The 27,401-nt window shown below is 44.6% G+C and overlaps 1 protein-coding gene across 1 annotated transcript; it reads left to right on the top strand.

Moving 5' to 3' along the window:
* The first annotated feature begins 571 nt into the window (after positions 1 to 571).
* Positions 572 to 27,195, top strand: LOC134379038 (natural cytotoxicity triggering receptor 2-like). Its single transcript, XM_063098301.1, has 7 exons — positions 572 to 626; positions 791 to 1,132; positions 7,605 to 7,734; positions 7,840 to 7,952; positions 13,051 to 13,151; positions 26,099 to 26,280; positions 27,051 to 27,195. The coding sequence occupies exons 1-7, from the start codon at positions 572 to 574 to the stop codon at positions 27,193 to 27,195; spliced, it is 1,068 nt and encodes a 355-aa protein (XP_062954371.1).
* The last annotated feature ends 206 nt before the right edge of the window (positions 27,196 to 27,401 follow it).

Genomic DNA, 27,401 nt, shown 5'->3' on the forward strand with positions numbered 1-27,401 from the left:
GGAATTTAGTCTCTGCCCTCTTTTCCCTCTCCTCCAGTACCCACAAAAGTTCCCAGGGTGGAGGCACTCACTGACCCTGGACACAAAGTCTCTGACCACCCCTGGGGCTAGTGGGGCTGGGGCTCATGGTCAGATCTGCAAGGGCCTCTGATGTTCCCCGAAGTGAAGAGGCAGTGCACAGAGAGGGGGAAAGAGGAGGGGTGAGGCGGCCAGACTCGACCACAGTTTCCTCCTGGCCTTTTTAGCTCCTCCCTCAGGGGAAGGTCATGGTGGGAAGGGACAGGTGGACACAGGGGAGAGCAAACATTCCCCACAGAGACCTGAGAGCTATATGCCGGCCAGGGCTGAGCCCTCCAGGCCCAGACTCACACCTGTAGCTGGAGGACCCCACTTCCCTGTGCCCACAGAATCTGCCCTCCCCACCCTCCCACTTCCCCAACCCAGGCCTGGCCTTTCTTCTTTTTTCTATCTCAGAGGTGCTAGAAGAGCCCAACAGAATTAGGCCCAGCTCCCAGCTCCCTCTCCCCGGTCTGCACCCCACCCCTCCCCCAGCACACAGGAAAAGGGCCACATGGCCTGGAGAGCCCCCCTGCCCCAACTGCTGCTGCTGCCGCTGCTGTTCCCAGGTGAGGAGGAGAAAGACAGGAAGAGCCAGGGAGGAGAGAAGGATGTAATAGGAACTATTGGGACAGCTGGGACAGCCGGGGCAGGGATCAGGTGGCTCTGTGGCCAACGGCCTGGTGTGGGACAAATTCTGAGCGTGGCCCTGACCTGCACCCTTGTCCTCCAGGCTCCTGGGCACTCTTGAGGGCTCATGAAATTCAGAAAGTGGTGGGACAGACGCTCTCTTTGAAATGCCGGTACCAGCCCATGAGCGGGTCCTATGAGACGAAAGGCTGGTGCAAGATGAAGACAAGACTCTGGTGCATCAGACTGGTCACCAGCTCCCAGCCCCGGACACTAGCTCAGACTGCTCGATTCTCAATCTGGGATGACCCTGCTGCTGGCTTCTTCACTGTCACCATGACTGATCTGAGGGAGGAAGACTCAGGACACTACTGCTGTAGAACCTACCACACTTCCAGCAACTCTGTCTCTGAGTCCATCAAATTCTATCTGGTGGTGTCTCCAGGTGAGCCCCTTCCCTGGGATGCTCGGGGAAATGCCCCTCACTTCCTTTTGGTGCCTCCATTACTGTTGGTATTCTAATCATAGGAACCAGCCCCCGCCCCGCCCAGGCTCCTAGGAAGGTTATTGGGATCAGATGCGCAGGGGACAGGCACATGTGCAAATACACAGCCACCTCACACTGTCTGTCCCCATGATTTACACGCCTGCAGCCAGTAGCCTCCTTAGAAATGCTCAAACGGATCATTTGAGTGTGCTGACTGTTCCCAGCCCGTATAACACTCCCACAGGGGAGCCCAAGACCACCTGGCATCTTTGGCATACAACAGGTACTCAGTAAATGTATGTCCACTGGCTACAAACCACCCCTCACCATGTGGAACCCGTGGCTCACATGGGCTTGTTGGTATATGGGAAGGGACCTGTCCCTCCCTCACAGTCCAGATTAGGGGTCAGCAAACATGGCCCAAAAACTAAGAATGGTGTTTAAATGGTTGGGAAAAAATCAAAAGAAAAATAATATTTTGTGTCACATGAAAATTATAGGAAATTCAAATTTCAGTGTCTATAAGTAAAGTTTTTTGGGGACATAGACATGCCCGTTTATTCGCATATTGTCTACGGCCATTTTCACACTACAGCAGCAAAGTTGAGTGGTTATGACAGAGGCTACATGGCTGACAAAGTCTGAAAGAGTCACTTCCTGGCCCTGCACAGAAAAAGTTTGCCAACCTCTAGTCTAGAGCAGAGATTCTCCAAGTATCTGTGGTGGAGGACCCTATTTAAAAACAATCCATCAGTGACTAATTTTTTTTATAAAATACAGTAATAACAAATTACTAGCAAAATAAAATGAAAAAAATACAAACATACAAAGTACAGCCCAAAATGCGTATTATATTTGACAGATATAATACTACCTTTCAATAAATATAATCAGAACAAACATAACATAGGGAAAAACTTTAATTATAAAAACTACAGGGCCGAGCCCGTGGCGCACTCAGTAGAGTGCTGCGCTGGGAGCGCGGCGACGCTCCCGCCGCGGGTTCGGATCCTATATAGGAATGACCAGTGCACTCACTGGCTGAGTGCCGGTCACGAAAAAACGACAAAAAAAAAAAAAAAAAAACCTACATATTTTCATTTAAAAATGTGCATAAAGATGATTGATATAGTGGCTTAATGTTGTACCCATAAGGTTTTGTTGTTCCTCAGCTGTAACCCAACAAAAAGAAGTGAAGTCACAGTTCTCCACGTTAAATACCAATAAGCACGTTTTGAACAAACACTCTGTATATCCACATTTACAGATCTTTTTGTTTATTTACTTATTAATCTTTTTTTTTTTACATTCTGAGATGCTGTTGCAGAACAGTTGGGGGACAGAGGGAGAGGGGAATGGGGAAGGAAATAGGGTGGGAGAAGGAGGAAGTAGGGGGCGTGGTTGAGGCCTGTGGCACCCCCCCCTCATTCCTGCAGGGGAGACCAGAGGGCTTCCAGCAGCTCTGTGGTCATTGCTGGGCTGGGTGCAAATGTCAGGGGGGGGGGTGGCTGAGGCCTGGGGCACTTCCTGCAGCAGCTCAGTGGTCATCATTGGGCTGGTTGTGGGTGTTGGGGGGCGTGGCTGAGGCCCTCGGCCCTCCCTGCTCCCTGGCTTAGGAGCCCAAGGGGCTTCCAGTCCTTCTAGGTTTTATAGGTGTTCTTTGGTGATGTGAGTCCTTTACTAGTTAATATTAAACTTTTTCTCTGGTCTGTGGGTATTTTGTTTTTTCTTTCTGTTCTGTGTTGGATTATTCGCTGTTCCCACCACTTAAACTCTGCACTGGAGCTAATTTGTTGTCCTTTGCTTACTTCTAAAATGGGGGAATTTCCTGTGGGGACCAGCACTGGAGCCCAGTGGTTGAGGTAAATTGCTGCTTTGCTACTGATTCCCTGGGGAAGGCTTTTTGTGCATCTCAGGTTTTAATGGTTGACTTTATAGGTACTTCCAGATCTTGTGAGCTCTGGTGCACCTGGGTTATGTAGAAACTCTGGTCTGGGCCTGAGTCTTTTCAGCAGTCTGCACCCCCTGCATTTCTATACTTCTGACCAGTCTCCACTAAGTGGACCTGTGCTGATTGGAGGGCAGATCGGCTGTCCTTTCTATGCCCCAGTGTTCCTCCAGTGGCCCATCTCCCCGACTTCCCGTACTCCAAATACCTCCCATGGGACGGGCCATGGGCACAGTCCCTTGTGATGACTCACCAGCCTCTGGCTCCTTTTTTTAGTTGTTGTGGTACCCCGCTGCTATGTGGGTCCATGGGAACCCTGCTGTGGTCTTGCTGGCCTGGGGGCCACCATGGCCCTCCTCTCCCCTGCAGCCTCCAAGCAACTTCATCCAAAGGACACAGCTATGACTTTTGCCAGCTCCTGCTCCATACACTCACCAGCTCTAGCCTTGAAGTAGCCAGGATTCGAAATAGCAGGAGCAATTCCTTTCTTTCTCTCATTGTGACTTCTCCTGCCTTCATGTACTCTATAGGTCTCCCCTCCTCTTCCACTGAGCTCTAGTGGCCCCAGCTTGTCTGTTGCTGTTTTTTGATAGTTGTAAATTGGTTGTTTTGGGGAGAGAGTAATGCTGGTGACTGTCTATTCTGCCATCTTGACTGGAAGCCTACAGATTTTAATGTGACAAATGAGCACTCTTTTACTTGTTAATTTACCTAATCTGAGTTCCACTAATGACATCATAACTCTTAGGAGATAATCGTATAAAAAAATTGTGTTGATGCTTTTTTAAAAGTAATACTCATAGTAGAAAACTGGTCTCACAGAGATTATGCTGATGGAAATAGAAAAAAATTTAATCAGTTTCAACAAGCCCAATATTTTCATTTTTAACTTTTACTAAAGGAAGCAAGTGTGTTGTGTTTTTAAATTGCATCTTCAATCCCTCTTCAGTAGCCAGTTCCAAAATTTTATTCTATAAATTTATAGTTAAATGTAAATTATCTTTTGATGAAAAAACAGACTATGGATCTATGAATGTCCTCTGCATATATCTTCTTTTGACAGAAAACTAAATTCAAAACATTCTATCCAATTATTAAGGTTTCTCCGTGAGTACTTGTGCAGATATGCAATATTAAGATTATCACCTACTGTTGTTATTAAATTAAGTACATGTCATTGCAATGCATAGAAACTCTTCTTCTAAACTTTTAACCTTTATTTTCACACTTAGATTTTACTTGTAATTGAAAAACATGCTACATTCTTTCCTTGCATGGAAATATTAACATCAAAGCTATAATATAAACAAGTCTGATTATGCAATTCACATCTGTAAAAAATTAGTACTAAACTGGTTTCTTGTCTTGCAGAAACATTAGGAGTTCTGACCATAGATCAAACATTCCCAGCAGAGCTTCTCCCCCCATAACTTGGCATGCAATCCAATGTTTATGATCTGTTTACATATTATCACAGAAAGAGAGAATAATTTCAAATTTAACACCTTTACCTAATGTAATTCACAATTTTTACCAACTTGGCTACCACATTGTTCCCTTCAGCTGGTGCATTTTTCATAGCAAGACTTCTCAGTGAAGAAAGCAGGGCATTGTTTTATAATCTAGCCCACGGCTTCTCAATCCAGATGACGATCCAGAATGTTTTCCTGCCATAGCAACCACAGCCATCACATCATACTCCTATATAAAATTTAAATCCCAAACCACATTTTAATAGTTTTATACAGTTCAGAGCTAGTCGTGTTTCCGGCAATGAAGCTAAAACATAACAAAGAATTCCTTCATATCATTGCATTCACATTGCACAGATAATAAATAGCTGTGCTAGCAATATTTGTGCATTTTTCAAGTTGCCGAGAAAAATATTTTGCTAGCTTTGTTTGTTCTAGGAGGTGGCCTTTCCTATCATTATCCAATTCCTGACTAATTAGACCTAAAGTGTCAATGGAAAGTGATATTTAAGCTCCTTTCTTTGCCCTAAATTAACCCAATATTATTGCAGTCTTTCAAGAATGTTTGGATAGTTGTAGATGGATTTTAGTCTTTGTAACACAAACTGTTACTTTACAGGAAGCCCACAAAACTAGAGTTTATATCTGAAATACTGATTACTTCCCAGAGCTTTTTAATCCAAAACTTTTTTTCCTCAAAAAAATTAGTTCGTTTTGACCTTGTGTTTTTATGTTTTATATGTATATGCTGCTTGTTTTTATGGTGTATTTGCTTCATTAGCCAATACAACTCAACAAATAACTCACTAGTTTTAATACTTCACTACTAATTATAACTGTGAAATTCACACTATATGAATGTCATCGTTCCCTATTGCTGCCATAACAAATTACCACAAATTTAGTAGCTTAAAACAACACAGATGCATTACTTTACAGTTCTGTAGCTCAGAAGTCCAGTTGGGTCTCACTGGACTAAACTGAAGGTGTCAAGCAGGCTGTGTTCCTTTCTGGAGGCTCTAGGAGAGAATCTGTTTCCTGCTCATTTGGGGGGTTGACAGAATTTAGTTTCCTGCAGTGATATGACTGAGGCCCTGTTTTCTTGCTGGCTGTAAACTAAAGGCTGTCCCCAGATTCTAGAGGCTGCCACATTCCTTGGCTGCTTGCTCCCTTCCTCCTATGTCTAAGCCATCAACAGCAGGTGGGGTCCCTCATACATTGTATCTGTCTCTGAGCATAGCTGGGAAACATTCTCTGCTTTTAAAGACTCATATGATCAGATTGGGCCCACCCAGATAACCCAGATCTTTAAACTTATCACAGAAAAGTCCCTTTTGCCATGTAAGGTAACATATTCACAGGTTTCTGGGAGTAGGGAATGGGCATTTTGAGGTGCCATTATTCTGCCTACCACAATGAAGCGTTCTATTTTCAAATAAAAACAGTGCAAAGTCTTTGGAATAATTTCAGAAGGAAAAATTTTTTTGGAATCAATTCTACCATCATCACTCCCACATTCAGAAAAGATGCCTTTCCTTGACAAAAAGTTCAGTTCGTTTTGCTGTCTGTTAGTACTCTAGTTAGCTAATGACCACTCTACTCTAAATTAGCTAATCATGTTAAACTCTAATTTAAAAAAAATTTTTTTTGAATAAAAATGGAAATGATTGTAAAAACAAATTATAAAAATAAACATGTTTATACATTTTTGCTTATAGCTAACAACTAACCTTGTGTGTCACACACTGTAATGTGTATTGTGTGTTACAAGCACACAGCGCACTCCATACGTGACTCTCCATGCCAGTGTCACAGCATCCCAGCTGGCCTGTGCCCTGTACAACAAGACGAGACAGGTCTACTAATGATATGCTTAGATCTTGAGGTAATATCAAATTGATATAAAAGTTTTGAAATCCTAACTCCCAATTTTTATACTTACCTTGTTTGGGCGGGTTACAAACAATTTGTGGACCAGCGTCAGCTCACAGATCACAATTGAACAGCACAGGTCTAGAATTTTCCCAGACTGTCCCAAACACCTCCTCCAGGCTATGCACATGGGTTGTTCCTAGCATCCTAGGCAGTCTAAGAGAGAGTACCCCTATGGGACAAGATCACGTCCACATGTCCATCAGCCTGGGGCTCTCTCCAGGGAAGACTTTCAAGAGCAGTCCCTCCTGCAGGTCCTCTCTTAGCCTTGCCCCTCTCTTTCCTCCAGATTCCAGGGAGGCTCCTACCCTGGTGGACCCAGGGTGGGTATGTAGACCTAGTCGAGGACACTGAGGATTCCCATTCCTCTTATAGCTTTGGGGCCAACCCCACTTTTTTTCCCTCTGGACCCCCCACCCACCCACAGCAGCCATTGTCTTTTTATCCTCAATAGCTCCCACCACTTTTCCAGAGACAACTGTCCCTCGGCCTCCTCAGGTTCTGAGCACAGGTAGGTCTGGGGTCTTACTGGGAAGGTAGAATGGTGGCAGTGGGGGGCAGGCAACTCACAAAGTCTCAGAATCAAGAGGAACCATAAAAGGCATTTCCTAGGCTGTTGAGGCTCTGGGGGGCCCAGGGCTGTGCTGCAGAACTAGGCTGAAAGCAGCCCTTCAAATTCCCCATGAGGCCCCCTTCCCCAAACAACCCCAGAACTGTGAAGGGGAACAGAGATCATAGAGATGAAAGGGCCCAAAAGACTATGACTGTTTCCACCCTTGAGGAGGCTGAGGTAGAGAAGGTCGGTCCAAAGATGCAGAAATTCTGGAGGGGGTGGGGCGCAGGCCTCTTGACTCCTGTTCCGCTGCTCCTCCTAGGCGCAGAGCTGCCTCCACAGACAATAGAGCCCAAGCCACAGGGCTGTCTAGTCCTGAGCCGGGGACTTCACAACCCTTTCCCCATCCCCACAGGTCAGTTTTCTCCTCTAGGCCAGGGTTCTCTGTTCCCATCTGTTCAGCTGTCAGGAACAGGTGGGCTGTCCCTCCAGCCCACTAACCAAGGTTCTTTTCTTCCTTGGCAGTCTCTACCTCCAGGCAGGCCACGTGGGTTCCCCATGACCTGGTCTCTTCACAGACCCAGAGCTGTGTGTCCTCAACTGGAGGAGCCAGAGAAGCCTCCAGGGCTCCATCTGCCATCACTGCCCCTTCACAGTGAGTTCTGGGTGGGACCCGCATCCACACAGTCCTAACACAGGGGCCCGCATATGGAGAATGCCACCCCTGCCCATCCTCTCTTCTTGTCCCCATGCCTGCCAGGCCCCAGAACTCCACTCTCCACTCAGGCCCTGAAGCCCACGGGGACCTGGTCCCAGCACTCTGTGGACTCCTCATAGTCAAGAGCCTTCTGCTGTCTGCCCTGCTTGTCTGGTGAGTGGGATGTGAGTTGGGCTTGGGGCAAATGCAGCAGGGAACGGCATCTGCCCCAGTATGAAGGGCCAGAGAGCAGGGGCAGGAAGAATGCTGATTGACGGGGCCTCACTGGCCCATCACCTGCCATGTTTACACAGACATACAAGCCACCTCTGTCCTTCAGCTGCACTCTCGGGTGACTCATCCATGTACCTCTGTCTCTGTGTTTTCTCCTCTCTCTCTCTCTCTCTGTCATCCCTCCATCAGTAACACTAACCTGCACAACCAGAAAGTCTCTCCTACCACCCACCCTTCTAAGAGTGCCCACATCCAGGGACTACCTAAAGCCTCCATCCCAAGACTGCCTCAGCCTAAGCCCTGAGGGAGAAAGGGTGGACACAGGAGGAGAGGAGCCAACAGTTCTGGGGAGAAAGGGACACGTGGGGAAAAATGCAGGTGGGGCTGGATGAAAGGTGCAGGGACACACAAGCAAGGCCCGGAAATAGGGTCAGGTCTGGCCAGGAACTGGCATGCTGGAGGAGCAGCACCTGTGGGGAGAGGGAACAGGACCCAAGGATGGACTCATGTCACTTCCTGTATTTCTTCCCCTCCTCCTATGTCAGGGCCTTAAGGAATCGACATGCGCAACATCAAGGGGACGCACCTGACCCAAAGTGGATGGCCAGTCTCCCTCAAGCCCAGGCCCCCAGGAGCTCCTCCCTGACCTCTGAGCCCTGTGTTTCCTACAATAAAAGGGCCAGAACTTGACCTAATGCCCTTGCTGCACCCCTTTTGCAGAGCAGGTGACCTCCTTCCAGGCCCTTTCTTGCTCCTACTCAGTTTGCTTCCGGGCCAGCGCCATCCACAAAGGGAGCGAAGCCCGGAGCGGCTTCTGTCCACCAACCTGAGCCACTGGTGACAATTCTTCCTCCATCTCCTCTTGTCTCTAGCCCCTAATGAAAGGAAAACTTCAGACAAAATCTATTTAACAGAGTTCATTTGAGCAAAGAACAATTCATGAATTGAGCAGCTTTCAGGCAGTGAGGGTTTATCAGCAGAAAAAGTCTGGAGAAAAGAGAAATGAGAAACAGAAAGCAGATCGGCCGTTTCAAAGTTCCTTTCCTTGTAAAGGTTAAAGCAGAGGAGACTTCTTTATCATGTTGGCTAAAACTGGCTTTTTTAGGGACTTGGCTATTATCTCTCTCTTTCCTGATTTCTAATAAGGTCAGATAAACTACTTAGTTTCAGCTTGGGATTGCTTCTCGGTATTTTGGCTAAGATCAAGTGTAGTTTTGGCTTGGTGGCGTCGAACTTTAGCACAAGTGACTACATGTTGTCTGGTCTGGTCTGTTGGGCCTAGTGCAGGGCCTCAGTCCAAACCAATGGCCTCCTATCAATTTTATTTAACACGTCTCAGCCAGGCACCTAGGTCACCCCCAACATCACTCTCTCTCTCCCTTGCTCAGCCACACTCTGCCAAAGCCTCTGTGCATTTTCACCAAAAGAGAACTAAAATCTGGCATCATTACTAGGGACCACATTCCACCCAGGCCAGCCACCCCTTGTTATCCCGTCACTATATGTACCCCATGCTGTCCTTCCTACTGCCGCCAAGATGGCTACAGGCTCTAGAAAGAGCGAACTATCCTTTTGTCTGCACAAGCTGGCAGGAGGATCCTTGGCACACCCACCCGAGATCCTGCTGGGTCCTACCCCAGGTGCTGTCACCCTCACAGGGTTGTCCTCTCTTTCTGACACTTACTATCTTGATGTTGGACCTTCTGGACTCAGCCTCTAACTTTATCATCTTTTCTCTCTTGTTCATCATCTATTTTTCTTTATTCCTACTTTCTGGGAAAGTTCCTCAAGGTTGCATTCCAGTTTTTCTATTCAAATGTTTGCAACTTACGCTACCATATTTTTTCATTTCTAAATGGTTCACTTGTTCTCTGAGTATTCCTTTTTATAGCACACATGTTTTATTTTGGCATGCCATATTTTCTCTAGAAATATTACCATTTTGACTTTTGAACTTTTTTAAAGCTTTGTGTATTTTCTATTTCCTCCAAGTGGCTGGGTATGTTTTTTTAATTTCTCCTTTTCTTGGCCTCTGTCTTTTCTCGGAGCTTTCTGGAAACCTCTGCTGCTTCTGGACAGCCCATCCACACTGAAGGGCTCAGACGCTCATGTGTGCTGCAGGAGCTCTAGACAGATTGGGCACAAGCATGCCTCCATCTTTTCTCTTTGACAACTTGGTTTCTCCAGAAAGGACTCTTAACAGTACTCCTTGAGAGAAGAAGCCTTGACCCAGAGTTCTGGGCTCCAGCTGCAGCAAAACAAAGAGGCCTCATTGCCCCGGCCCATTCTCACTCAGCCCCCTGTTGCACGTGTGCTCTCGGTGATGCCCTGAGCTGGAGCCCTGAGCGGAGCATCTGTGATTCACCTCCTCAGACACTAACCCCAAGCTCTCAGCGGGAGGTGAGTGAGAGAAAAAAGAGAGGATGTGGGCAGCTGGCCTACTCTGGGTTGCACGGGAGGCAGAGGACCTAGGAGTCTAACCGGTTCTTAAAGGAGACTTGCAACCTATTCTCTGGTTTCCAGCCCCACTTCTACTCTGCCCTCTGACATACCCAGGCCTCCCATTTCTAAGCTTTTCTGGTATTCTAAGGTAACAATGACTTGCTCCTTATTCCTCTTAGCCCTACCAGCTTTCTCTGGTCTGTGAAGTTGTCTGATTTTTACCCAGTTTCAAAACTTTCATGGAGCTCTCTCATGACCTTGAGGATAGATTTATACAATTTTTACCCATTTATTGCCATTTCACTCACCCACCTTCTTAGTAAGAATGAGGAGGGACCCCAGAATTTCCATCAAAGCACCCCTCCCTAGCACCCACTACCGAGGGCAGGATAAACAAGACCCCAGATCTTCACTGGCTCCTGTAAAGACTCCTGGCTCCCTCACCAAACTCATGGTCACCACTGAGACCCAGAGGAGCCTCTGTGCTTTTATTCCTGTCACTCCCATCACCACAAGTCACCCAGGACACCCTTTCCTCCTCCATCAACCAGAATCAGGTCTCAATAAGACCTTGCCCATCCATTCAATTATAGCCCCATTTCTCACTCTCCCTCAAACCCAGACTCTGCCTCTGAAATGCGCCATCATCAGCACAAGCTCCTATATTCTCAACTTCTCTGAATGTCACCTTTGTCATTTCCCTGAAATCTGCCTTTTCTCTGTAGTTCTCTCAAGTGGTGGCTCTGTGTCCTCTTCACCTCATGCCACTGGGCCTGCAGGTGGGGTTGGTGCCCTCTGTGCTCCTCGCTGCCCCTTCCTGTCTTCCTATCCACCCTCCTCTTCTGCCACTAGGCTATGCCACCATCATTGTCCACCCACCACTGCTGCAGATCCTGCCTGGGGGCTGGTCCCCAGAGAGATCAAGCCACAAGTAGAAGCTTGGAACTTTCAGTCCCACCTCCATCATCCAAGAGGAAAGAAGGGCTGATAATTGAGTTCATATTTGATCATGATGAAGCCTCTGTAAAATCCCAAAAATATGGTTCTGGGAGCTTTTAGGTTGGGGAACCCGTCTGTGTGCTGGAAAACAGAAGCTCCTGTACTCAGGACCCTTCAGACCCTGCCCTATTAGTCTCATCTGGTTGTTCATCTGAATCCTTGACCACCCAATTTGTTTTTGTAATAAACCAGTAAACATAAGTGTTTCCCTGAGTTCTGTGAGCCATCCTAGCAAATTATCAAACCTGGGAAGGGAGTCTTGGGAACCCTATTTTACGGCCAGTCAGAAGCACATCTGGGTCTCTGGCCAAACCACCCTGAACACGCCCGATCTGGTCTGATCTCGGAAGCCAAGCAGGGTCGAGCCTGGTTAGGACTTGGATGAGAGAAGTACATCTGGGGCTTGTGATTAGCGTCTGAAGTGGGGGCAGTCCTGTGGGACCGAGCCCTTAACTGAGGGGTCTGCACTAACTCTGGCTAGTGTCAGAGCTGAACTGAATTGTGGGACACCCCACTGGTGTCCACAGAGAAACGGAGAATTGCTTGATGTGGGGGGCAGAGTGGAGGTAACCCACACTTTTGGTCACAGAAGCATTCTGTATTCAGAGCATAGTAGGAGAAAACAAGTTGGGTTTTCCAATTAAACACACTACCTTTGATCTTTCTGAGGTCTTAACAAAGGATTTTATAATCATGCTCTTTGTTCTGTGTTTAGATCACATATTCTTGAAAGTGCCTTGGGTTCGATGATAACATCACTTACTATCTGGTGGCCAAGAATTTTCAAAGTCATGAAGTCTCAGCTCCTTCATGTTAAATAGTCCTGCCTATAATTTCTCTCTTCTCTCATTTTACAATGAGCCAGAAGAAGAAACCAGGTAACACCTCCAACACTTTGCCTGGAAATTCTAGCTCTGCCACCCAGGTCATTAGGTACATTGTCTACTTTCCACATTGCTGAAGGTGCTAGTGTTGCTAAGCTTTCTGCCGCTGCATAATAAAGATCCCCTTTCCTTCTCACCTACTGACTAAGTGACCCTGCAGAAGGTACTTGAGGTCTCTACACCCAGTCTCCTCATTGGTAAAAACAGAACTGATAGCATCCACAATACCAAGCTATTTGTATTTCTCAGTAAAGCACCAGACTTCTGGAGGACACTGAACAAATGCTGAGCTGTAGAGGGAGCCAGGTCTAATAAAAAGTGGACTGGCCTGTGACACAGAAGAGACCACTCAGAGCTGCCCACTGCTGGAGAGACAGATGATAATGTGTGGGCAGACAGTGAACTTGGAAACCTACAGGAAGGAGGCTCCTCTTCTCTGTGACCAGCAGAAGGAAACAAAAAATAATAATAATCAGGGTGAGGAAACTAACCAAATTTGGCCCAAAATGTACACAAACTGACTGACACCTCTCTGGCTGGCAGTGGCCAGGGAAGGCCTTCCTACTTGTCAGGAGGGTGTGAGCCGCCAACCCTATGTGTAATGGGAGGGGGAAGCAGAGGTTATTAAGAAATAATTTTTAATTGTGTTTGCTGCATCTATATGCAATTCTGCAGCAATCTCTAATCACCTTCTTGTTTCCATGTTCTGGCTGTGGGTGGGACGTGCAGTGGAAAACCCTGATAGAGCTCAGGAGCCTGGACACCAGTAAAGCCACCTGCCACATTCAACGGGTCACTGACCTTCTCTGGACCTCAGTTTCTTCACTAATGAATGTGCTTTGTAGATTATATAATTATATGAATATGTTATTTGTGTTGTTTCCTAAGTTTACTTCAAACTCTAAAACTCTGTCCTGCATCTGCACATTTTATCTCTAGGGGACCAACTTCTCCAGTTTTCCCTCCTTTCTCTATCCTAGTCTGGGAGCCCCTTAGGTGCTGTTGCAAGCAGGAAAGGGCATGTGCATAAGCCCGGTGAGTAGAGGGCCAGGGGTGAGCAAGTCTTGGAAACAAGACCTGAACTTGTTTTCTCTGCTCAGCCCTGTGTGAGTTTGGGCAAGTCACTGCCCCTTTCTGAACCTCTGTTTTTTCCTTTGGAAAATGAAGGAGATGGAGATGAATTCTGAAGCCCCTTCCGCATGAGGCTAAGTCAGTGAGCATGAACTGAACACTTTCCTGTGCCCAGCTCAGGGTTACCAGGGACAGAGCAGCACAGGACACAACCAACCGAAAGGAGCCAGCCCAGGAACACAGCTGTGAGTCCGTAGGTGGAGGGGTCCCTGTGGAAGATTCCAGCACAGACTGAGAGAAGTGGACAATGGAGGAGTAGCAAAGTTGGAAAGGAGATGGCTGGGGAGAGAGAGATGACAAGGGACACTAGAGGGCACTAGATAGTGAAGGAAGGAGCCCAGCAAGGATGAGTAACTTTGCTGTGCAGTCACATCAGTCAGGACAGCCACGACCTCACAGGAGTTCAATCGGGAGGGTGCACAGTCCCAGGAAGGCGCTGAAGCCCCTGTCCCATCTCGATTCATTCTTAAGTGTCTGGTAGCATCCTGGAAACAAGGGCCAGTTTGGGCTTCCAGGGTCTGGGGTCTTTTCCTCAGAAATCTCAGTCTCCACCACCTCTTTCCAGTTCTCACCTTTCTTACTGGGCTCCTCTGGGGAGCAGAAAAGCCTGAGGACAGCCAGAGTCTTAGGCAGACCAGAATTTCTGTTCATGGTTAAAGAGCTGAACTTACTGGGGGGAATCTGAGTGTGGACTGAGTAGCAGAGGTTATTAAGAAATAATTTTCAATTGCACTGGCTGTGATTATATTAATTTGCCATGTAGCAAGAAGCTCTTTTTTTAGAGATGTATGATGAATCATTTAAGGGTGAAATGTCAGGATATATGCAACTTATTTTAGAATACTTCTGCATAAAAAATACAGTAAGTTAAAAATACACAAGTGGAGTGGAGCTCCTAGACCCTGAGCTCTGTGACAGGGCCTGCCGCAGGAGCATCCTGTTCTGCTATGGAAATCAGACAAATGACCCACCTCTGTGCAGAGATTACAGAAAAGTGCCCCTCTAGGCCTGCCCATTAGAAAAAAATCACCCTCTTCTCAGCCAGCACAACAGATTCCAGCTGCCCTTGCCCTCTGGGCAACCCTGATGACCAATATATCCAGGGAGTGCCCATGGTCATTAGATGACAGATCAATGCAGCCACTATCCACGCCCAGCCCACAGTCCCACCAATGTGCCCATGTCTCAGTGCAGCCCTGAACTTAGCCTTGGACAGCAAACCTCTGCAATGACTGCACCTAGAATTGCACAGAGCACATCAGGTTTACTGTTTCTATCGCTCTTTTTTTTTTTTTTTTTGTAAATTATGTATAAACATCATTTTCCTGATTTTAAAAATCCTGACATTCAGTAAAGAAATACATGTTAGTGGGCTGGCCAGTTAGCTCACTTGGTCAGAGCATGGTGTTATAACACCAAAGTCAAGAGGTGAGGTCCCCGTACCAGCCGGCCATGAAAAAAAAAACAAAAAACAAAACAAGAAGCATGTGTTAGATTTAGATTCCTTCATCTACTTATTTTTCAACTGGCATTTCCAAAGCACCTGTCGAAAGGGCAGCAGCAGGAGCTGGTGGTAGAGCCGGCTTCGAGGGCTGAAACTCCCTTCCCCTCTCCTCCCTGTCCTGCTCCTGAGCCCAGCCCAGCCCCTCCAGCATACCCTGAGGTCCCCTGCTCAGTGCTCTCTGCCTCTGCTCCCAGCTTTCCTCTCCCCTACCTCTGCCTGAGACTGCTCTGCACCTGGGGCCTGGAATCCAGTCTCTGCCTCCTAGCTCCTCTCCCCTCCAGCACTCACAAACCTCCCAGGGGGGAGACACACCACTGACTCCCCAGTGGGGCCTGGATGGGAGGCCTGTGAGGTCTTGTGGGGCTTAGGACTGTGGTCAGGATCCAAATGCCCCTGTGACCCTGACAACTGATTTTAGCTGCACCTCTAGAGGAGGTTGATAAACCAGGCCCAGAGAGTGAGAGGCAGTCTGGAGACAGAGGGGAGGAAGAGGAGGAGTGAGGCAGCGTTGAGCTGACCACTTTCCTCCCCGCCTCCCGCCTCACCCCTCGCCCCACCCCCATGAGGGCGGGGGACTGGAGGGAGGGGGGCTGGGCAAGAGTGAGCCAGAGCACCTCACAGTTTCCTGTGGCTGAGGCCTCTCAGGGACCAGAGATGCTGCATGCACCTGGGAGAGGGGGTCTCCTGGCTCCACCTTCACCCTCCCCTACTCCCAGAGAGCCCACTTCCTCAGGCCTCCCACTTTCTCACATGAGGCCTTGTCCTTCTCAATTCTTCCTTCTCAGAGGTGCTGGGGGAGCCTTGATGAATCAGGCCCATTTCCTGGGGTCCACATAATTTCCTAAGCCCCTTGGCCCCCACCCCAAGAGCTAAAGGAGAGGCTGGCTTTGTTGGCAGGACCCTCTCTCGCTACTGACGCTGCTAAGAGCACCTCCACCCGGCCTGCCTGTGCCCTTGACTTCAGACGAGGGGGTGAGGAGGAGGACAAGAGAGAAGACAGGAGAGGGGAGCGGTGGGCAGGGGGAGGTGGCCCTGCCTGCCAGTGGGAGGCTTATTCTGGTTGTGGGCCCACTGGCGGCCGCTCCCCCAGCCTCAGCCCTGCAGGGCCCCCTGACCTGAGGCTTGTAATCCAGGGTCCTGGGGAGAGAAACCTGAGCCTGAGCAACCAAGGGAAGGGGATAGGAAGGGTCCCTGTGGGCAGGGCCTGTGCCCACCCCAGGAAGATTGCCAAAGGAGGGAGTCTCGGGAAATCACTGTAACCTGCCAGTCATCAGACCCAGACACAAGGGATGACTGTCCTCTCCATACGTGACCTGGGACAACACCCCTGGGTCTGGTTCCACTGTCCCCCTAACTAGGCTCCAAGAGGAAAGCTCAGGCACACTGGTGGGAAACACAGTGCTCCCTGCAGCTGTCGATATTCTCAGAATTGTCCCCAGGTATCCCCAGGTGAGCTTCTTACCTGAGGAAATGGGCCTACACGGGCTTCTGGGAAAAATGCCATTTACCTGTCCCCAGAGAAGTACTGGCCCCTCCATACAAACAGCTCCCCACTACTGGGCCAGAAAGGAAGACTGATAGATTTTTCTATCTACAAAAACAATTCTTCTGTATGATAAAAGATGATATAAAAAATCTTTTTAAAAATGTGACAGGATAGAAAAAAAACTGTTATATACGAAGATTAATAACCAGAATATAAAAGGAACTTGTAAAATCAATCAATAAAGGGCACCAACTCAATAGAAGAAACAGAAAAGACAGAAACTGCAATTCAAAGAAGCGCCCATGGAGAATTAACATGTGGAAGACAAGATCAATTTTATCAGCAAATGGGAAAATGCTAATTAAAACAACAGTGAAGGATCATTTTTTTACCTGTTAAATTAATAAAAATTTTAAAGTCTAGTTATTCCCAGTGGTGATGAGGTTGTGAGCAAATTGGCAGTCTCAAAAGCCGTTGGTGGGAATATAAATTAGCACATCCTTTCAGGAAATCAATTTGTCCATATTTATCAAAATATTAGACGTTCATCCACTTCCAGCAGACAATTCCATTTCTAATGTCTGCTTGAGAGAATAAATCATGTATACACCAAGAGGCATATATCCATGGTTATTTGTTGCAACATTTTATATAATAGTGAAACTTAGAAACAAATCAAGTAGACATGATATAGGAAAGGAACTAAACAAATGATGCTACAATTTCTACAGCTATGTAGCAGGGTACAGAGAACGAGGCTGACCTGTGTGTACTAACATGCACAGATCAGTTGGCAAAACATATTCAGTTCAAAAGAAATCAAGCTGCTGAATGACACATATCATAGTATCTCACTTAAATCAGTTAAAAGGAAAATGAAGCTAGATCCATACACAATCTGTGTATGTATGTGCATGTATGTGTGCGCGGGTGTGTGCACACGTGTAAAAACAGGGAAGGGCATGAACAAGAATCATCTCAAGATGCTCTGGAGTAACATCTGGTACCCTAGTGTGTGACTGGGGTGGGAGACAGGGTGTGAAGGGGCACTTTTGCATTTTACCTTGTATCCTACTGTATTATTTGAATGTTTTTACAATAAAATGTACTTGGGTTTTAAAAAAAAAAAAAAAGATAGAAATGTTTTTAATGACTGTTGTAGCCGGTGGGAGATGCAGTGAATAGGAAAGGTCACAGCAGTCTTGCCCCGGGGTCAGCAGTGGGAGGGTGTGCGTGTGTTGTCCTGACCAAGTCTCCGGTGACAGGCTAGTTTCAGTGACCTCTCAGGAGGCTTGGTGACCATGTGGCACATCCTCATTGGTTCCCTTGCACTTTCCTTGCACACTCGTTCTGTCCTCTCCATCGTCCGGCAAGTGTAACCTGGTCAGCTGAGCCTTGCTCTGTGTCCTGCCCCTGGCTTCTCACTTACCACAACAACCCAGCAATTATTTTATATTCACACAAAAGCCCACACACAAATGTTTACAATGCCCTCAGTCATAATCACTACAAACCAGAAACAATCCAAAGGTGAAGGGATCAACAAACCGTGGTACAAGTGCAATCTAGCAATACAAAGTAGCAAACTACTGCTACACATAGCAGACTTGATAAATCCAAACTGCATTAGGAAAGAAGCCAGACTCAAAAGCCTGCACACTTCAGGATTCTATACATATATATGACATTCTGGAACAGGTGAGACTATTGGGACAGAAATCACTAATTAGTGGTTTCCAGGGGCTGGGGTTTGTACAAAGAGGCATGAAGGAATTTGGGGGGTGATAAGACTGTAGTATGTCTGGATTGTGTTGGTGGTTGTGCAACCGTAACCACCTGTGCCCACGCCGCTCATGTGATCTGATCTGGACCCAGAGGCCATCTAAGCCAGTGCTTTTCTCACTTCCCTTCCTCCCATCTTTATTTCTTCTTCCCTTTTCTTCCTCCTCCCTCTTGTGTTTTAGCAGTGGAAAGCTCCCTTCAGACGGAATCCTACATGTGCCCTGGTACATACACCCTCTGGACTCATGCTGTTCTTGATGAAGGATGAGGGCCCCTCAGCAGAAGTTTGTCCCCATGCTTCCATTCTACAGATAAGGAAAGGAGACTTCATGTCCACATCTATGCTCTGTGCTGCCAACCTTCCTCCATGTCACTTTTGGAGACCAGGCAGGGGAGGCTACGAGGGGCTGTCACGGTGAACAGCTTATTCTAACTTTCTGGAGTCATCTAAATCTGCAGTTTGGTCATGGGCTAACAAAATAGAAACGGATTTTGGGGGAAATATGCCTTTTCCAACAACCTGCCCACCATACCCTTCTCTCTGCCTTCTTATCTAAAAGAGGTCCAAGGGACCATGTGTCCAGTAAGAAGAACCGTTTTTTTCAGATTGACTATGAGTTTGCTGCAACATAGACACAGCCTTAATAAGGTTCATCTTGCAGCCTCTTGTGCAACAGAGCAGGAATGCATCTTTCAAGACTTTGGGGATTCAGGAATCCCACTGGGAATTTATACCACAAAAAACACAAATGTGAAATGACATCTGTCGATGACTACTTATTACAGCACTGCCTGTAATTTCAAAAGATTGAAAACAACATAAATAGCTAAGCTACTGGAATATTTCACATTTTCACAGGGTGAGGACTCTCCCTACATACTGATATGGACTAATCACCAAGATATTTTATACTTTTTTAGGTACAAAAGTCTGTCTATAATATGCTAGCTTTTATGCTTTAAAAATGTAGAAATTAAGGATTAATACTTGTGTGCATTAAAAAACTCTAAAGAAAAACAATAAACTAATAACAGTAGTGTTGGGGTAGAGCAGGAGGCGGGAACAGAGTGAGATAAACATTTTTCACTTTTTACATACATTTATTTTTTGAACCACTGAAGCTATTCAAAATCAAATTTTTAAAAAATAATTGTAAATGAGTTTCCACTTTCAGGAAGATGGAGTAGATGTACTTTTGTCTATTCTTCCAACTACATGGAACTAAAAATCCTAGGAGATATGTATATACCTATATATCTCATATGTACATATGTCTTATAACATAAGACAATTCTGAAAGGTGGAGTTACGAAGAAGGACCAGCTGGGACCCAAGGGCCAAACTGCAGTGAGTTGCCTGAGTTTTCCCTTTACCTCATGTACCCCAGACTGGACACCAGAGAAACTGCAACCCAGAAACACCAACCAGCACAGAGGAAAGCCTTAAGGAATGCCTGCTGTCTCTAGCCAAAGAGGGAGGAAAGAGGCAGACAGGGCAAGACAGAAACTTTTATATATGAGCTGTTCTACTCTAGCCAAACATCACAGAAAAAACTGTGGCCTTATGTCACCCACGCCAGCAAAGGCCAAGCGGGGAGCCCAGATTTTACCCTCTCCAGGCTGTAATAAGGCGCCCCAGTCCTCACCCTCGAATGAAGCCAAAAAAGGCCAAGTGGGAAGCCAGGACTTTCATCCACTAGGGGCAATATCAGCATTGCCACTGGGGCGTCAGTGGAGACCACCCTCACCCAGCAGTAAGAAGTGCCCCTCACCCTTCCCACTTGGGGTGGTGTCAGAGGAGGACTGCTGGAGCATCAGAATTTTCATCACTGTTCGGTTTTAACAAGGCCACCCCCAAACAGTAGCAGTAGAGTCACCCCTTCCCCTCCCAGCCAGGGTGGTATCAGCAGAAACCTAACTTTCACCCCCACCCAGCAGTTATAAGGAGGCCTCCTCAGCATCCTCCCACCTCCTTCCCACCAGGTGTCAACAGAGGCCACAAGAGGAACCTGGACTTCCACCCCTACCTGGCAGTAATAAGATGGCACCCCACTTTTACCCACAGGAGCAGTAACAGAAAAGGCCTGCTAACACATGATTCAAATAAGATTCATAGTCTTAGAGCACGATTCTGAAAATGCCCAACTTTCAATCAAAACTTAGTCTTTATACCAAAAACCAGGAAGGTTTCAAACTAAATGAGAAGGGACAATCAACAAACACTAATTCTGAGATGCACAAATGTTAGAAAGCTTCAGTGAGGAATTAGGAACATATTGAAACAAAGTTTTTAAAAAATAGGCAGTCTCAGCCAAGAAATAGCAAGTCTCAGAAAAGATACAAAAAAAAAAAAAAAAAAAAAAAAAACCTAAATGGAAACTTCTAAAACTTTAAAACTAAAAATATACAATAGCCAAGATAAAAACAATTTAGTGAATGGGATCATCAGTGGAATGGAGATAACAAAGAAAAGAATCAATAAATTTGAATGTAGAACAATAGAAGTTACTTAACCCCTGGACCACAGAGAGAAAATAAACTAAAAAAGAGAGAGAGAGAGAGAACAGAGTCATCCATGTGGGACCATAACAAAAGATCCAATATTTGTGTCATTTAAGACACAGAAGGAGAGGAGAAAGAGGGTGGGACTGAAAAAATATTTAGAGAAATAGTGGATAAAAAGTTCCAAATTTGGTGAAAGACACAAACCTCTCGGTACTAGAAGCTGGGTGACCTCAAACAGAATAAACCCAAAGAAATCCATCCTAAGACACATCGTAGTCAAACACAACACTTTTCAAGTGCTGAAAGGAAAGAACTCCCAACCCAAAATTTATATTCAGTGAAAAAAATCCTTCAGGAATGAGGGGAAATCAACACATCCTAAGATGAAGGAAAACTGATGAAGATAATTTGTTGTCAGCAGACCCATCTTTAAAAAATGGCTGAAGTTCTACAAACAGAAGGGAAATGATAAAAGAAGAAATCCTGGGACATCAGGAAGCAAGAAAGAACATGGAGAGAGGAAAAATATGAGTAAATATTTTAGGCTTTCCTTCTCCTCTTGAGTTTCCTAAATTATGTGGGATGTTGAAGCAAAAATTATAACACTAATGTTATAATGTCTAGTGAGGTTTTCAAGGTATGTAAAAGAAATATTTAAGGTAATTTTTAAGGTAATTATCACTGAAAATGATAAAAAATCAACACAAGCCATGTATATAATGTAATACCTTGATAAGTTATGTATATAGAACATAATACCTTGGGCAACCACTAAAAAAGCTATACAAAGAAATACACTCAAAAACCCTATAGATACATCACAATGGAATTCTAAAATATGTTCAGGTAACCCAGAGGAAGGCAGAAAAAAGAAAACAGAGAAACAAAAAACAGAGGGAATAATCAGAAAACTAAAACTAAAATGGCAGACTTAAACCTAACATATCAATAATTACCCTAAATATAAATGATCTAAATACACCAATCAAAAGACAAAGACTATCAGAATGGACTAAGAAAGTTAATTCAACTATACACTGTAAGAAACTTCCTTTAAATATAATAATATATATAAGTTGGAAGTAAAGAATTAAACTAGATACACCATGCAAACTTTAATCAAAAAAAAAGGAGTGGCTATATTAATATCAGATAAAGTAGACTTCAGAGCAAACAAAATTATGAGTGACAGAGAGGGACTGTACATGATAAAAGGAGCAATGTACCAAGATAACATAGCAATTACTAATGCATATGCAGCAGAGGTGAAAAATGTGTGAAGCAAAAACTAATAGAACTGACAACAGAGAAGGACAAATCCACAATTATGTTTGGAAATCTCAAAACTCCTCTCTCAATAATTGATAGAACAACTAGCCAGAAAACCAGCAAGGATACAGAAGAATACAAGAACACCATCAGTCAACCTTTAAAGAATACTGCACCTGATACCAGCAGAACACACAATTTTTCAAGTGTCCACAGAACACATACCAAAATTAACCATATCCTGGGCCATAACAGAAACTGCCAACAAATTTAAGAGAATTTAAATCATACAGTGCATGTTTTTTGACCACAATGGAATCAAACTAAAAATTAATAACAGAAAGATGACAGGAAAATCTCCAAATACTTAGAAACTAAACAATATGCTTTTAAATAATCCAATGGTAAAAGAGAAAGTCCCATGGGAAATTTAAAAATACATTGAAGCAAATGAAAATTAAAACACAACATATCAAAATTTGTGGGAAGCAACTAAAGCAGTATTAAAAGGGAAATTTATAGCACCAAAAAGCTTTCATTAGAAAAAAATAAAAGTTGCAAATCAATAGTCTAAGCTTGCACCTCAATCTAAGTTCAAACCTAGGAAAAGAAAAGCAAAATAAGCCCAAAGCAAGTAGAAAGAAGAAATTGATAAAGATAAGAGAAAAAATCAAAGGAATTGAAAGCAAGAAAAACAATAGAGAAAATCAGTGAAACAAGAAGCTGTTTCTTTAAAAAGACCAATGAAAGTTGACAAACCTCTATCAAGACTGACACAGAAAAAAAGAGAAAAGACACAAATTCATAAAATCAGGAACAAAACAGGACTATCACTACAGTCCCTTCAGACATCAGAAGGATAACAAAGGAATCCTGTGAACAACTCTACACAAATACATTTGACAAGTTAGATAAAATGGACCAATCCCTCAAAAAGTACAACCTATGCAACTCACCCAGTACAAAATAGACTATATGAGTACCCCTACAACTATTTAGAAAATTGAATATGTAATTTAAAACCTGAAAAAGAAATCTCTAGGCCCAGATGGTTTCACTTGAGAATTCTAAAATAATAATTCTAAAACTTTTAAAGAAGAATTAACACCAATTTTACACAATCTCTTCAAGAAAATAGAAGAAAGAAGCCTTTATCACTTTGATACCAAAACTAGGCAAAGATAGTATAAAGAAAGAAAACTACAGACTGATATTCCTCATAAACATAGGTGCAAAAGTTCTTAATAAAATACTACAAAATAGAATTCGGCAATATATAAAAATAATTATACACTATGACTAAGTGAAGTTTATTCCTAATGTGAATCTAGTTCAATATTTGAAAAGCATCAGTGTAATCCACTGTATTAACAGGCTAAAGTGGAAAAATAATATGATCGTATCAATTAATGCAAAAGCATTTGGCAAATTTAATACATGTTTGTAATACTCTTAGAAAACTAGAAATAAAGGGGAACTTCCTCAACACGATAAATTACATCCATTAAAAAACTACAGCTAACATACTTAATGGTGAAAAACTGAAAATTCTCGCTAAGATCAGGAACAAGGCAAAGGATGTCCATGCTGTTATTCAGCATGGTACTGGAAGCTCTGGCCAGTGCAATTAGGCAAGAAAAGGAAGTAAAAGGCACACGTACCAGAAAGAAAGAAATGACAGAATGATCTGTATAAAAAAAAATCCCAAAGAATACACACACACACCAAATAAAACTCCTAGAACTAGTAAGAGAGTTCAGCAAAGTCATCGGATACAAGATCAACATACAAAACAATTATATTTCTATATACTAGCATTAAATGCATGAAAAACAAAATTAAAACTACACCATCTGCAATCACTCACAAAAGATGAAATACTTAGGTGTAAATTAACAAAACATGCACAGGAATTGTATGCTGAAATATACAAAACACTAATTTAAAAAAAGAAGATCTTAATAAATGGAATGTTCATAGATTGGAAGACTTAAAATAATAAAGATGTGAGTTCTCCTCAAATTGATATACAGGTGTAATACAAGTCCCATCAAATCCCAGCAAGACTTTTTTGCAAACATAGACAAAATAATTCTAAAACTTATGTGAAAAAGCAAAGGAACTAGAAGAGCTAAAACAATTCTGAAAAAGAATAGATTGGGAGGAATCAATCTACCCAATGTCAAGACTTATATTACATACCTGCAGTAATCTTTTTTTTATAAAAATTATATATATTTAAGGTGCATACCATGAGGATTCGATATACATATACATAGTAAAACTGATTACTACAGTCAAACTAATCAACACGTCCATCAGCTCACATAGTTACCTGTGTGCATGTGTGTGTGGTGTGAACACTTGAAATCTACACACTCTTAGCAAATTTCAAGTACACAACTCAGTATTCTTAACTATGGTGCCCTGCTACATTAGATTTCTAGAACTTACTCATCCTACCTAACCGAAACTTTGTACCCTTCGACCGATATCTCTCTATTTCCCCCACTCCCCACCCCCGGTAATCACCATTCTACTCTCTGCTACGAATAGGGTGAGTTTATTTACTTACTTACTTACTTACTTGTTTATTTATTTATTGGCAGCTTGCTGTAGGGGGATCTGAACCCTTGACCTTGGTGTTATAACACTGTGCTCTAACCAACTGAGATAACCAGCCAGCCCCTGAATTAGATGTTTTTAGATTCCACATATAAGTGAGATCATGCAGTATTTGTCTTTCTGTGCCTGATTTATTTCACTTAGCATAATGTCCTCCAGGTTTATCCTTGTGGTCAAAAATGTCAGGATTTCCTTCTTTTTTTAAGGCAGAATAATATTCCATTGTGTATATATACCACATTGTCTTTATCCGTTCATCTGTTGAGGGATACTTAGGTTGATTCCATACCTTGGCTGCAATGAATATGGGGATGCAGATATCTCTTCAAGATACTGATTTCAGCTCCTTTGGGTATATCCCAGAAGAGGAATTGCTGGATCATAAAGTGATTCTATTTTTAATTTTTTGAGGAACCTCCATATTGTTTTCCATAATAATCATACCAATTGACATTCCCACCAGCAATGTATAAGGGTTCCCTTTTCTCCACATCTTCGAGTTTGTCGGTTTCTTAAAAAAAACTAAACATGCACTTACCATAAGAAATAGAAATTGCACTCTTGAGCATTTGTCTCAGAGAAATAAAAATTTATGTTCACATAAAACCCTGTAAATCAGTGTTCATAGCAGCTTTATTTGTAATAGCCAAAAACTAGAAACAACCCAGATGTCCCTCAACAGATGAACGGTTAAACAAACTGTGGTACATTCATAGAATGCAATAAAAAGGAATGAACTATTGATACACTCAATAACCTGGATGGATTTTAAGAAATTTACGCTGTGTTGAAAAAGACAGTCTCAAAAGATCACACACTACACAATTCCCATTTATATAACATTCTTAAAATGACAAAGTTATAGAGATGGGAAACACATTAACGGTTTCAAGCAGCTGGAACGTTGGGATAGGGAGGGGAGGGTATGATTATAAAGGGGCAGCATGAGGGAGAGCTTTGCCGTGATGAAATGGTTCTGTATCTGGATTACAGTGGTGGTTACAAGAATCCACATCTGGGACCTCTCCGTGCTATGTTTAAACTTCCTATAAATGTATAATCATTCAAAAGATAAAAGATTTTTTAAAAATGGTTCAGGGAGTCATTTTGTGTCTGTCTTCTCTGCTATTAAAATGTGAGCCCATCCTCTCTGCTCCACATTTCACAATGTGACACCCTACGTGACTGAAGTCACCACCAAGACCCTCACCAGATGTGTTCCCTGGACTTTGGACTCCCAAGCCTCCGAAACTGTAAGCAAAAGTTTCGTTTTCTTATTTAAAAAAAAAAAAATGTGAGCTCATCCTGCTGAACAGGTTTCCTCTGACTCCTCACAGGGCTGAGGACACCATAGGCTCTTGTTTAAAGTATTTTGAGGGCAGTGATCCTGGCGTTGGGTGGACGCTGCTCTGGGATGTTCTGCAGTCAGACCTTTCCAGAAGCTTTACATCTCTCTCGCAGGATACCTATGTGGCTGCTGGGAAGGGGCCTGCCTCCGGGGGGGAAGGTGAGAGGACAGAAGGTGGCCACAGCCTGTTGGGAAGGAGTCCGGCAGCGGCAGCTGCATCCCAGCCCACTAGAGGGCAGCAGAGGATGGAGAATGGTTCCCGGTTCTGCGCTGGAGCTGGCAGAATCTCAAGCAGGTAAGGTAAGGGCTCTTCCCAGGAGGCCTCTCCCAGCCTGACAGCTGCAAGGGCAAAACCAGCTGGAGCATTCCCAGTGTGTAATAAAGGGGGAGCCCCAATGCCAAGCAGGGATCTCCTGACTTTGGGGTTAAAGATGGCAAAGGAGCAGTGAGGTAGACTCAGTGTGGTCATCTCCTCCCTGACTTCTGTTCTTTAGTGCTCTCCAAGGTTGCAGAAGCTCCCCACGCAGAGCACCTTCCTTTTCACGTGCAGTATTGAGGTTGCTCAAGGAGCCTGAATCTCAGAGAGCGGACAGAGACCCTGATCCCCAGGCATGCAACACGCAGGACAGAGTTGTCCAGCTGTTCTTGAACTAGTCTTAAGCTGCAAGCCATGGATCCATCTGAAATGAGCTCCAAGAGAGAAGGGGAAAGGACCTTGGAACATCAAGCTCAGGCCACCAGCTGAAGATATTTTCTAGACAACTCTTCAGGGCCAAGGAGAAGGAGAGTTCCTGGCCTACGATGAAGGTCAATATTTCCCTCTTCTCACACCCTATGTCCACCAACATATGTCCACCCTCTGCCATTCACTAGCTATATATTCTTAGACAAAGTACATTGCCTTTCTTGGCCCCAATTGCCTTATCTGTATAGGATGGGAAATAGTTCTCTCTCCCGAAGTTACTCTGTGGTTAAATAAAGTAAGTGAAGCACCTTGCACAACACCTGGCACCTGGCAGGCGATACCTATGCCTGTTCCTGCGCCCCCTGCCGTCCCTGGTTCAGTTCTGCATCTTGTACCGACTCCGGCTGCAGTATCCCTCGTGGCCACGAGAGGGCGGTGTGGGACCACGAGGACGGCTGTACTTACACCCAGACTCACTGGGGAAAAGGAGAGAGAATTCCACAGCCCGAGGAGCAGCGGATTTAGAGCGTCTGGATTTTACCTTCTCGCGCCGCAGTTGCCCACGCTGTTTCTACAGCCCGGAAAAGAACCACGGTAGGTAGAGCAAAGGCAACAGGTGGGGCAAAGGCACTCAGGGGGTGGGAACGCCAGATATCCTCAGGCCGGGGTCCCGTAGTCCTCACCCACAGCCCAGATTCTGGAGCTGGCCGATTTAGGGACCCCACCCACTG

Source organism: Cynocephalus volans, chromosome 5, assembly GCF_027409185.1.
Source record: "Cynocephalus volans isolate mCynVol1 chromosome 5, mCynVol1.pri, whole genome shotgun sequence".
Taxonomy (NCBI): domain Eukaryota; kingdom Metazoa; phylum Chordata; class Mammalia; order Dermoptera; family Cynocephalidae; genus Cynocephalus; species Cynocephalus volans.

What these genes read in the sequence shown, in the direction of transcription:
- LOC134379038 (XM_063098301.1), top strand. Translation starts at nt 572, where the DNA reads ATGGCCTGGAGAGCCCCCCTGCCCCAACTGCTGCTGCTGCCGCTGCTG. An exon ending in CTATCTGGTGGTGTCTCCAG is followed by an intron (nt 1,133 to 7,604) that starts GTGAGCCCCTTC and finishes CTTCCTTGGCAG; the next exon opens with TCTCTACCTCCAGGCAGGCC. An exon ending in GTCTGCCCTGCTTGTCTGGT is followed by an intron (nt 7,953 to 13,050) that starts GAGTGGGATGTG and finishes GTTCTGGCTGTG; the next exon opens with GGTGGGACGTGCAGTGGAAA.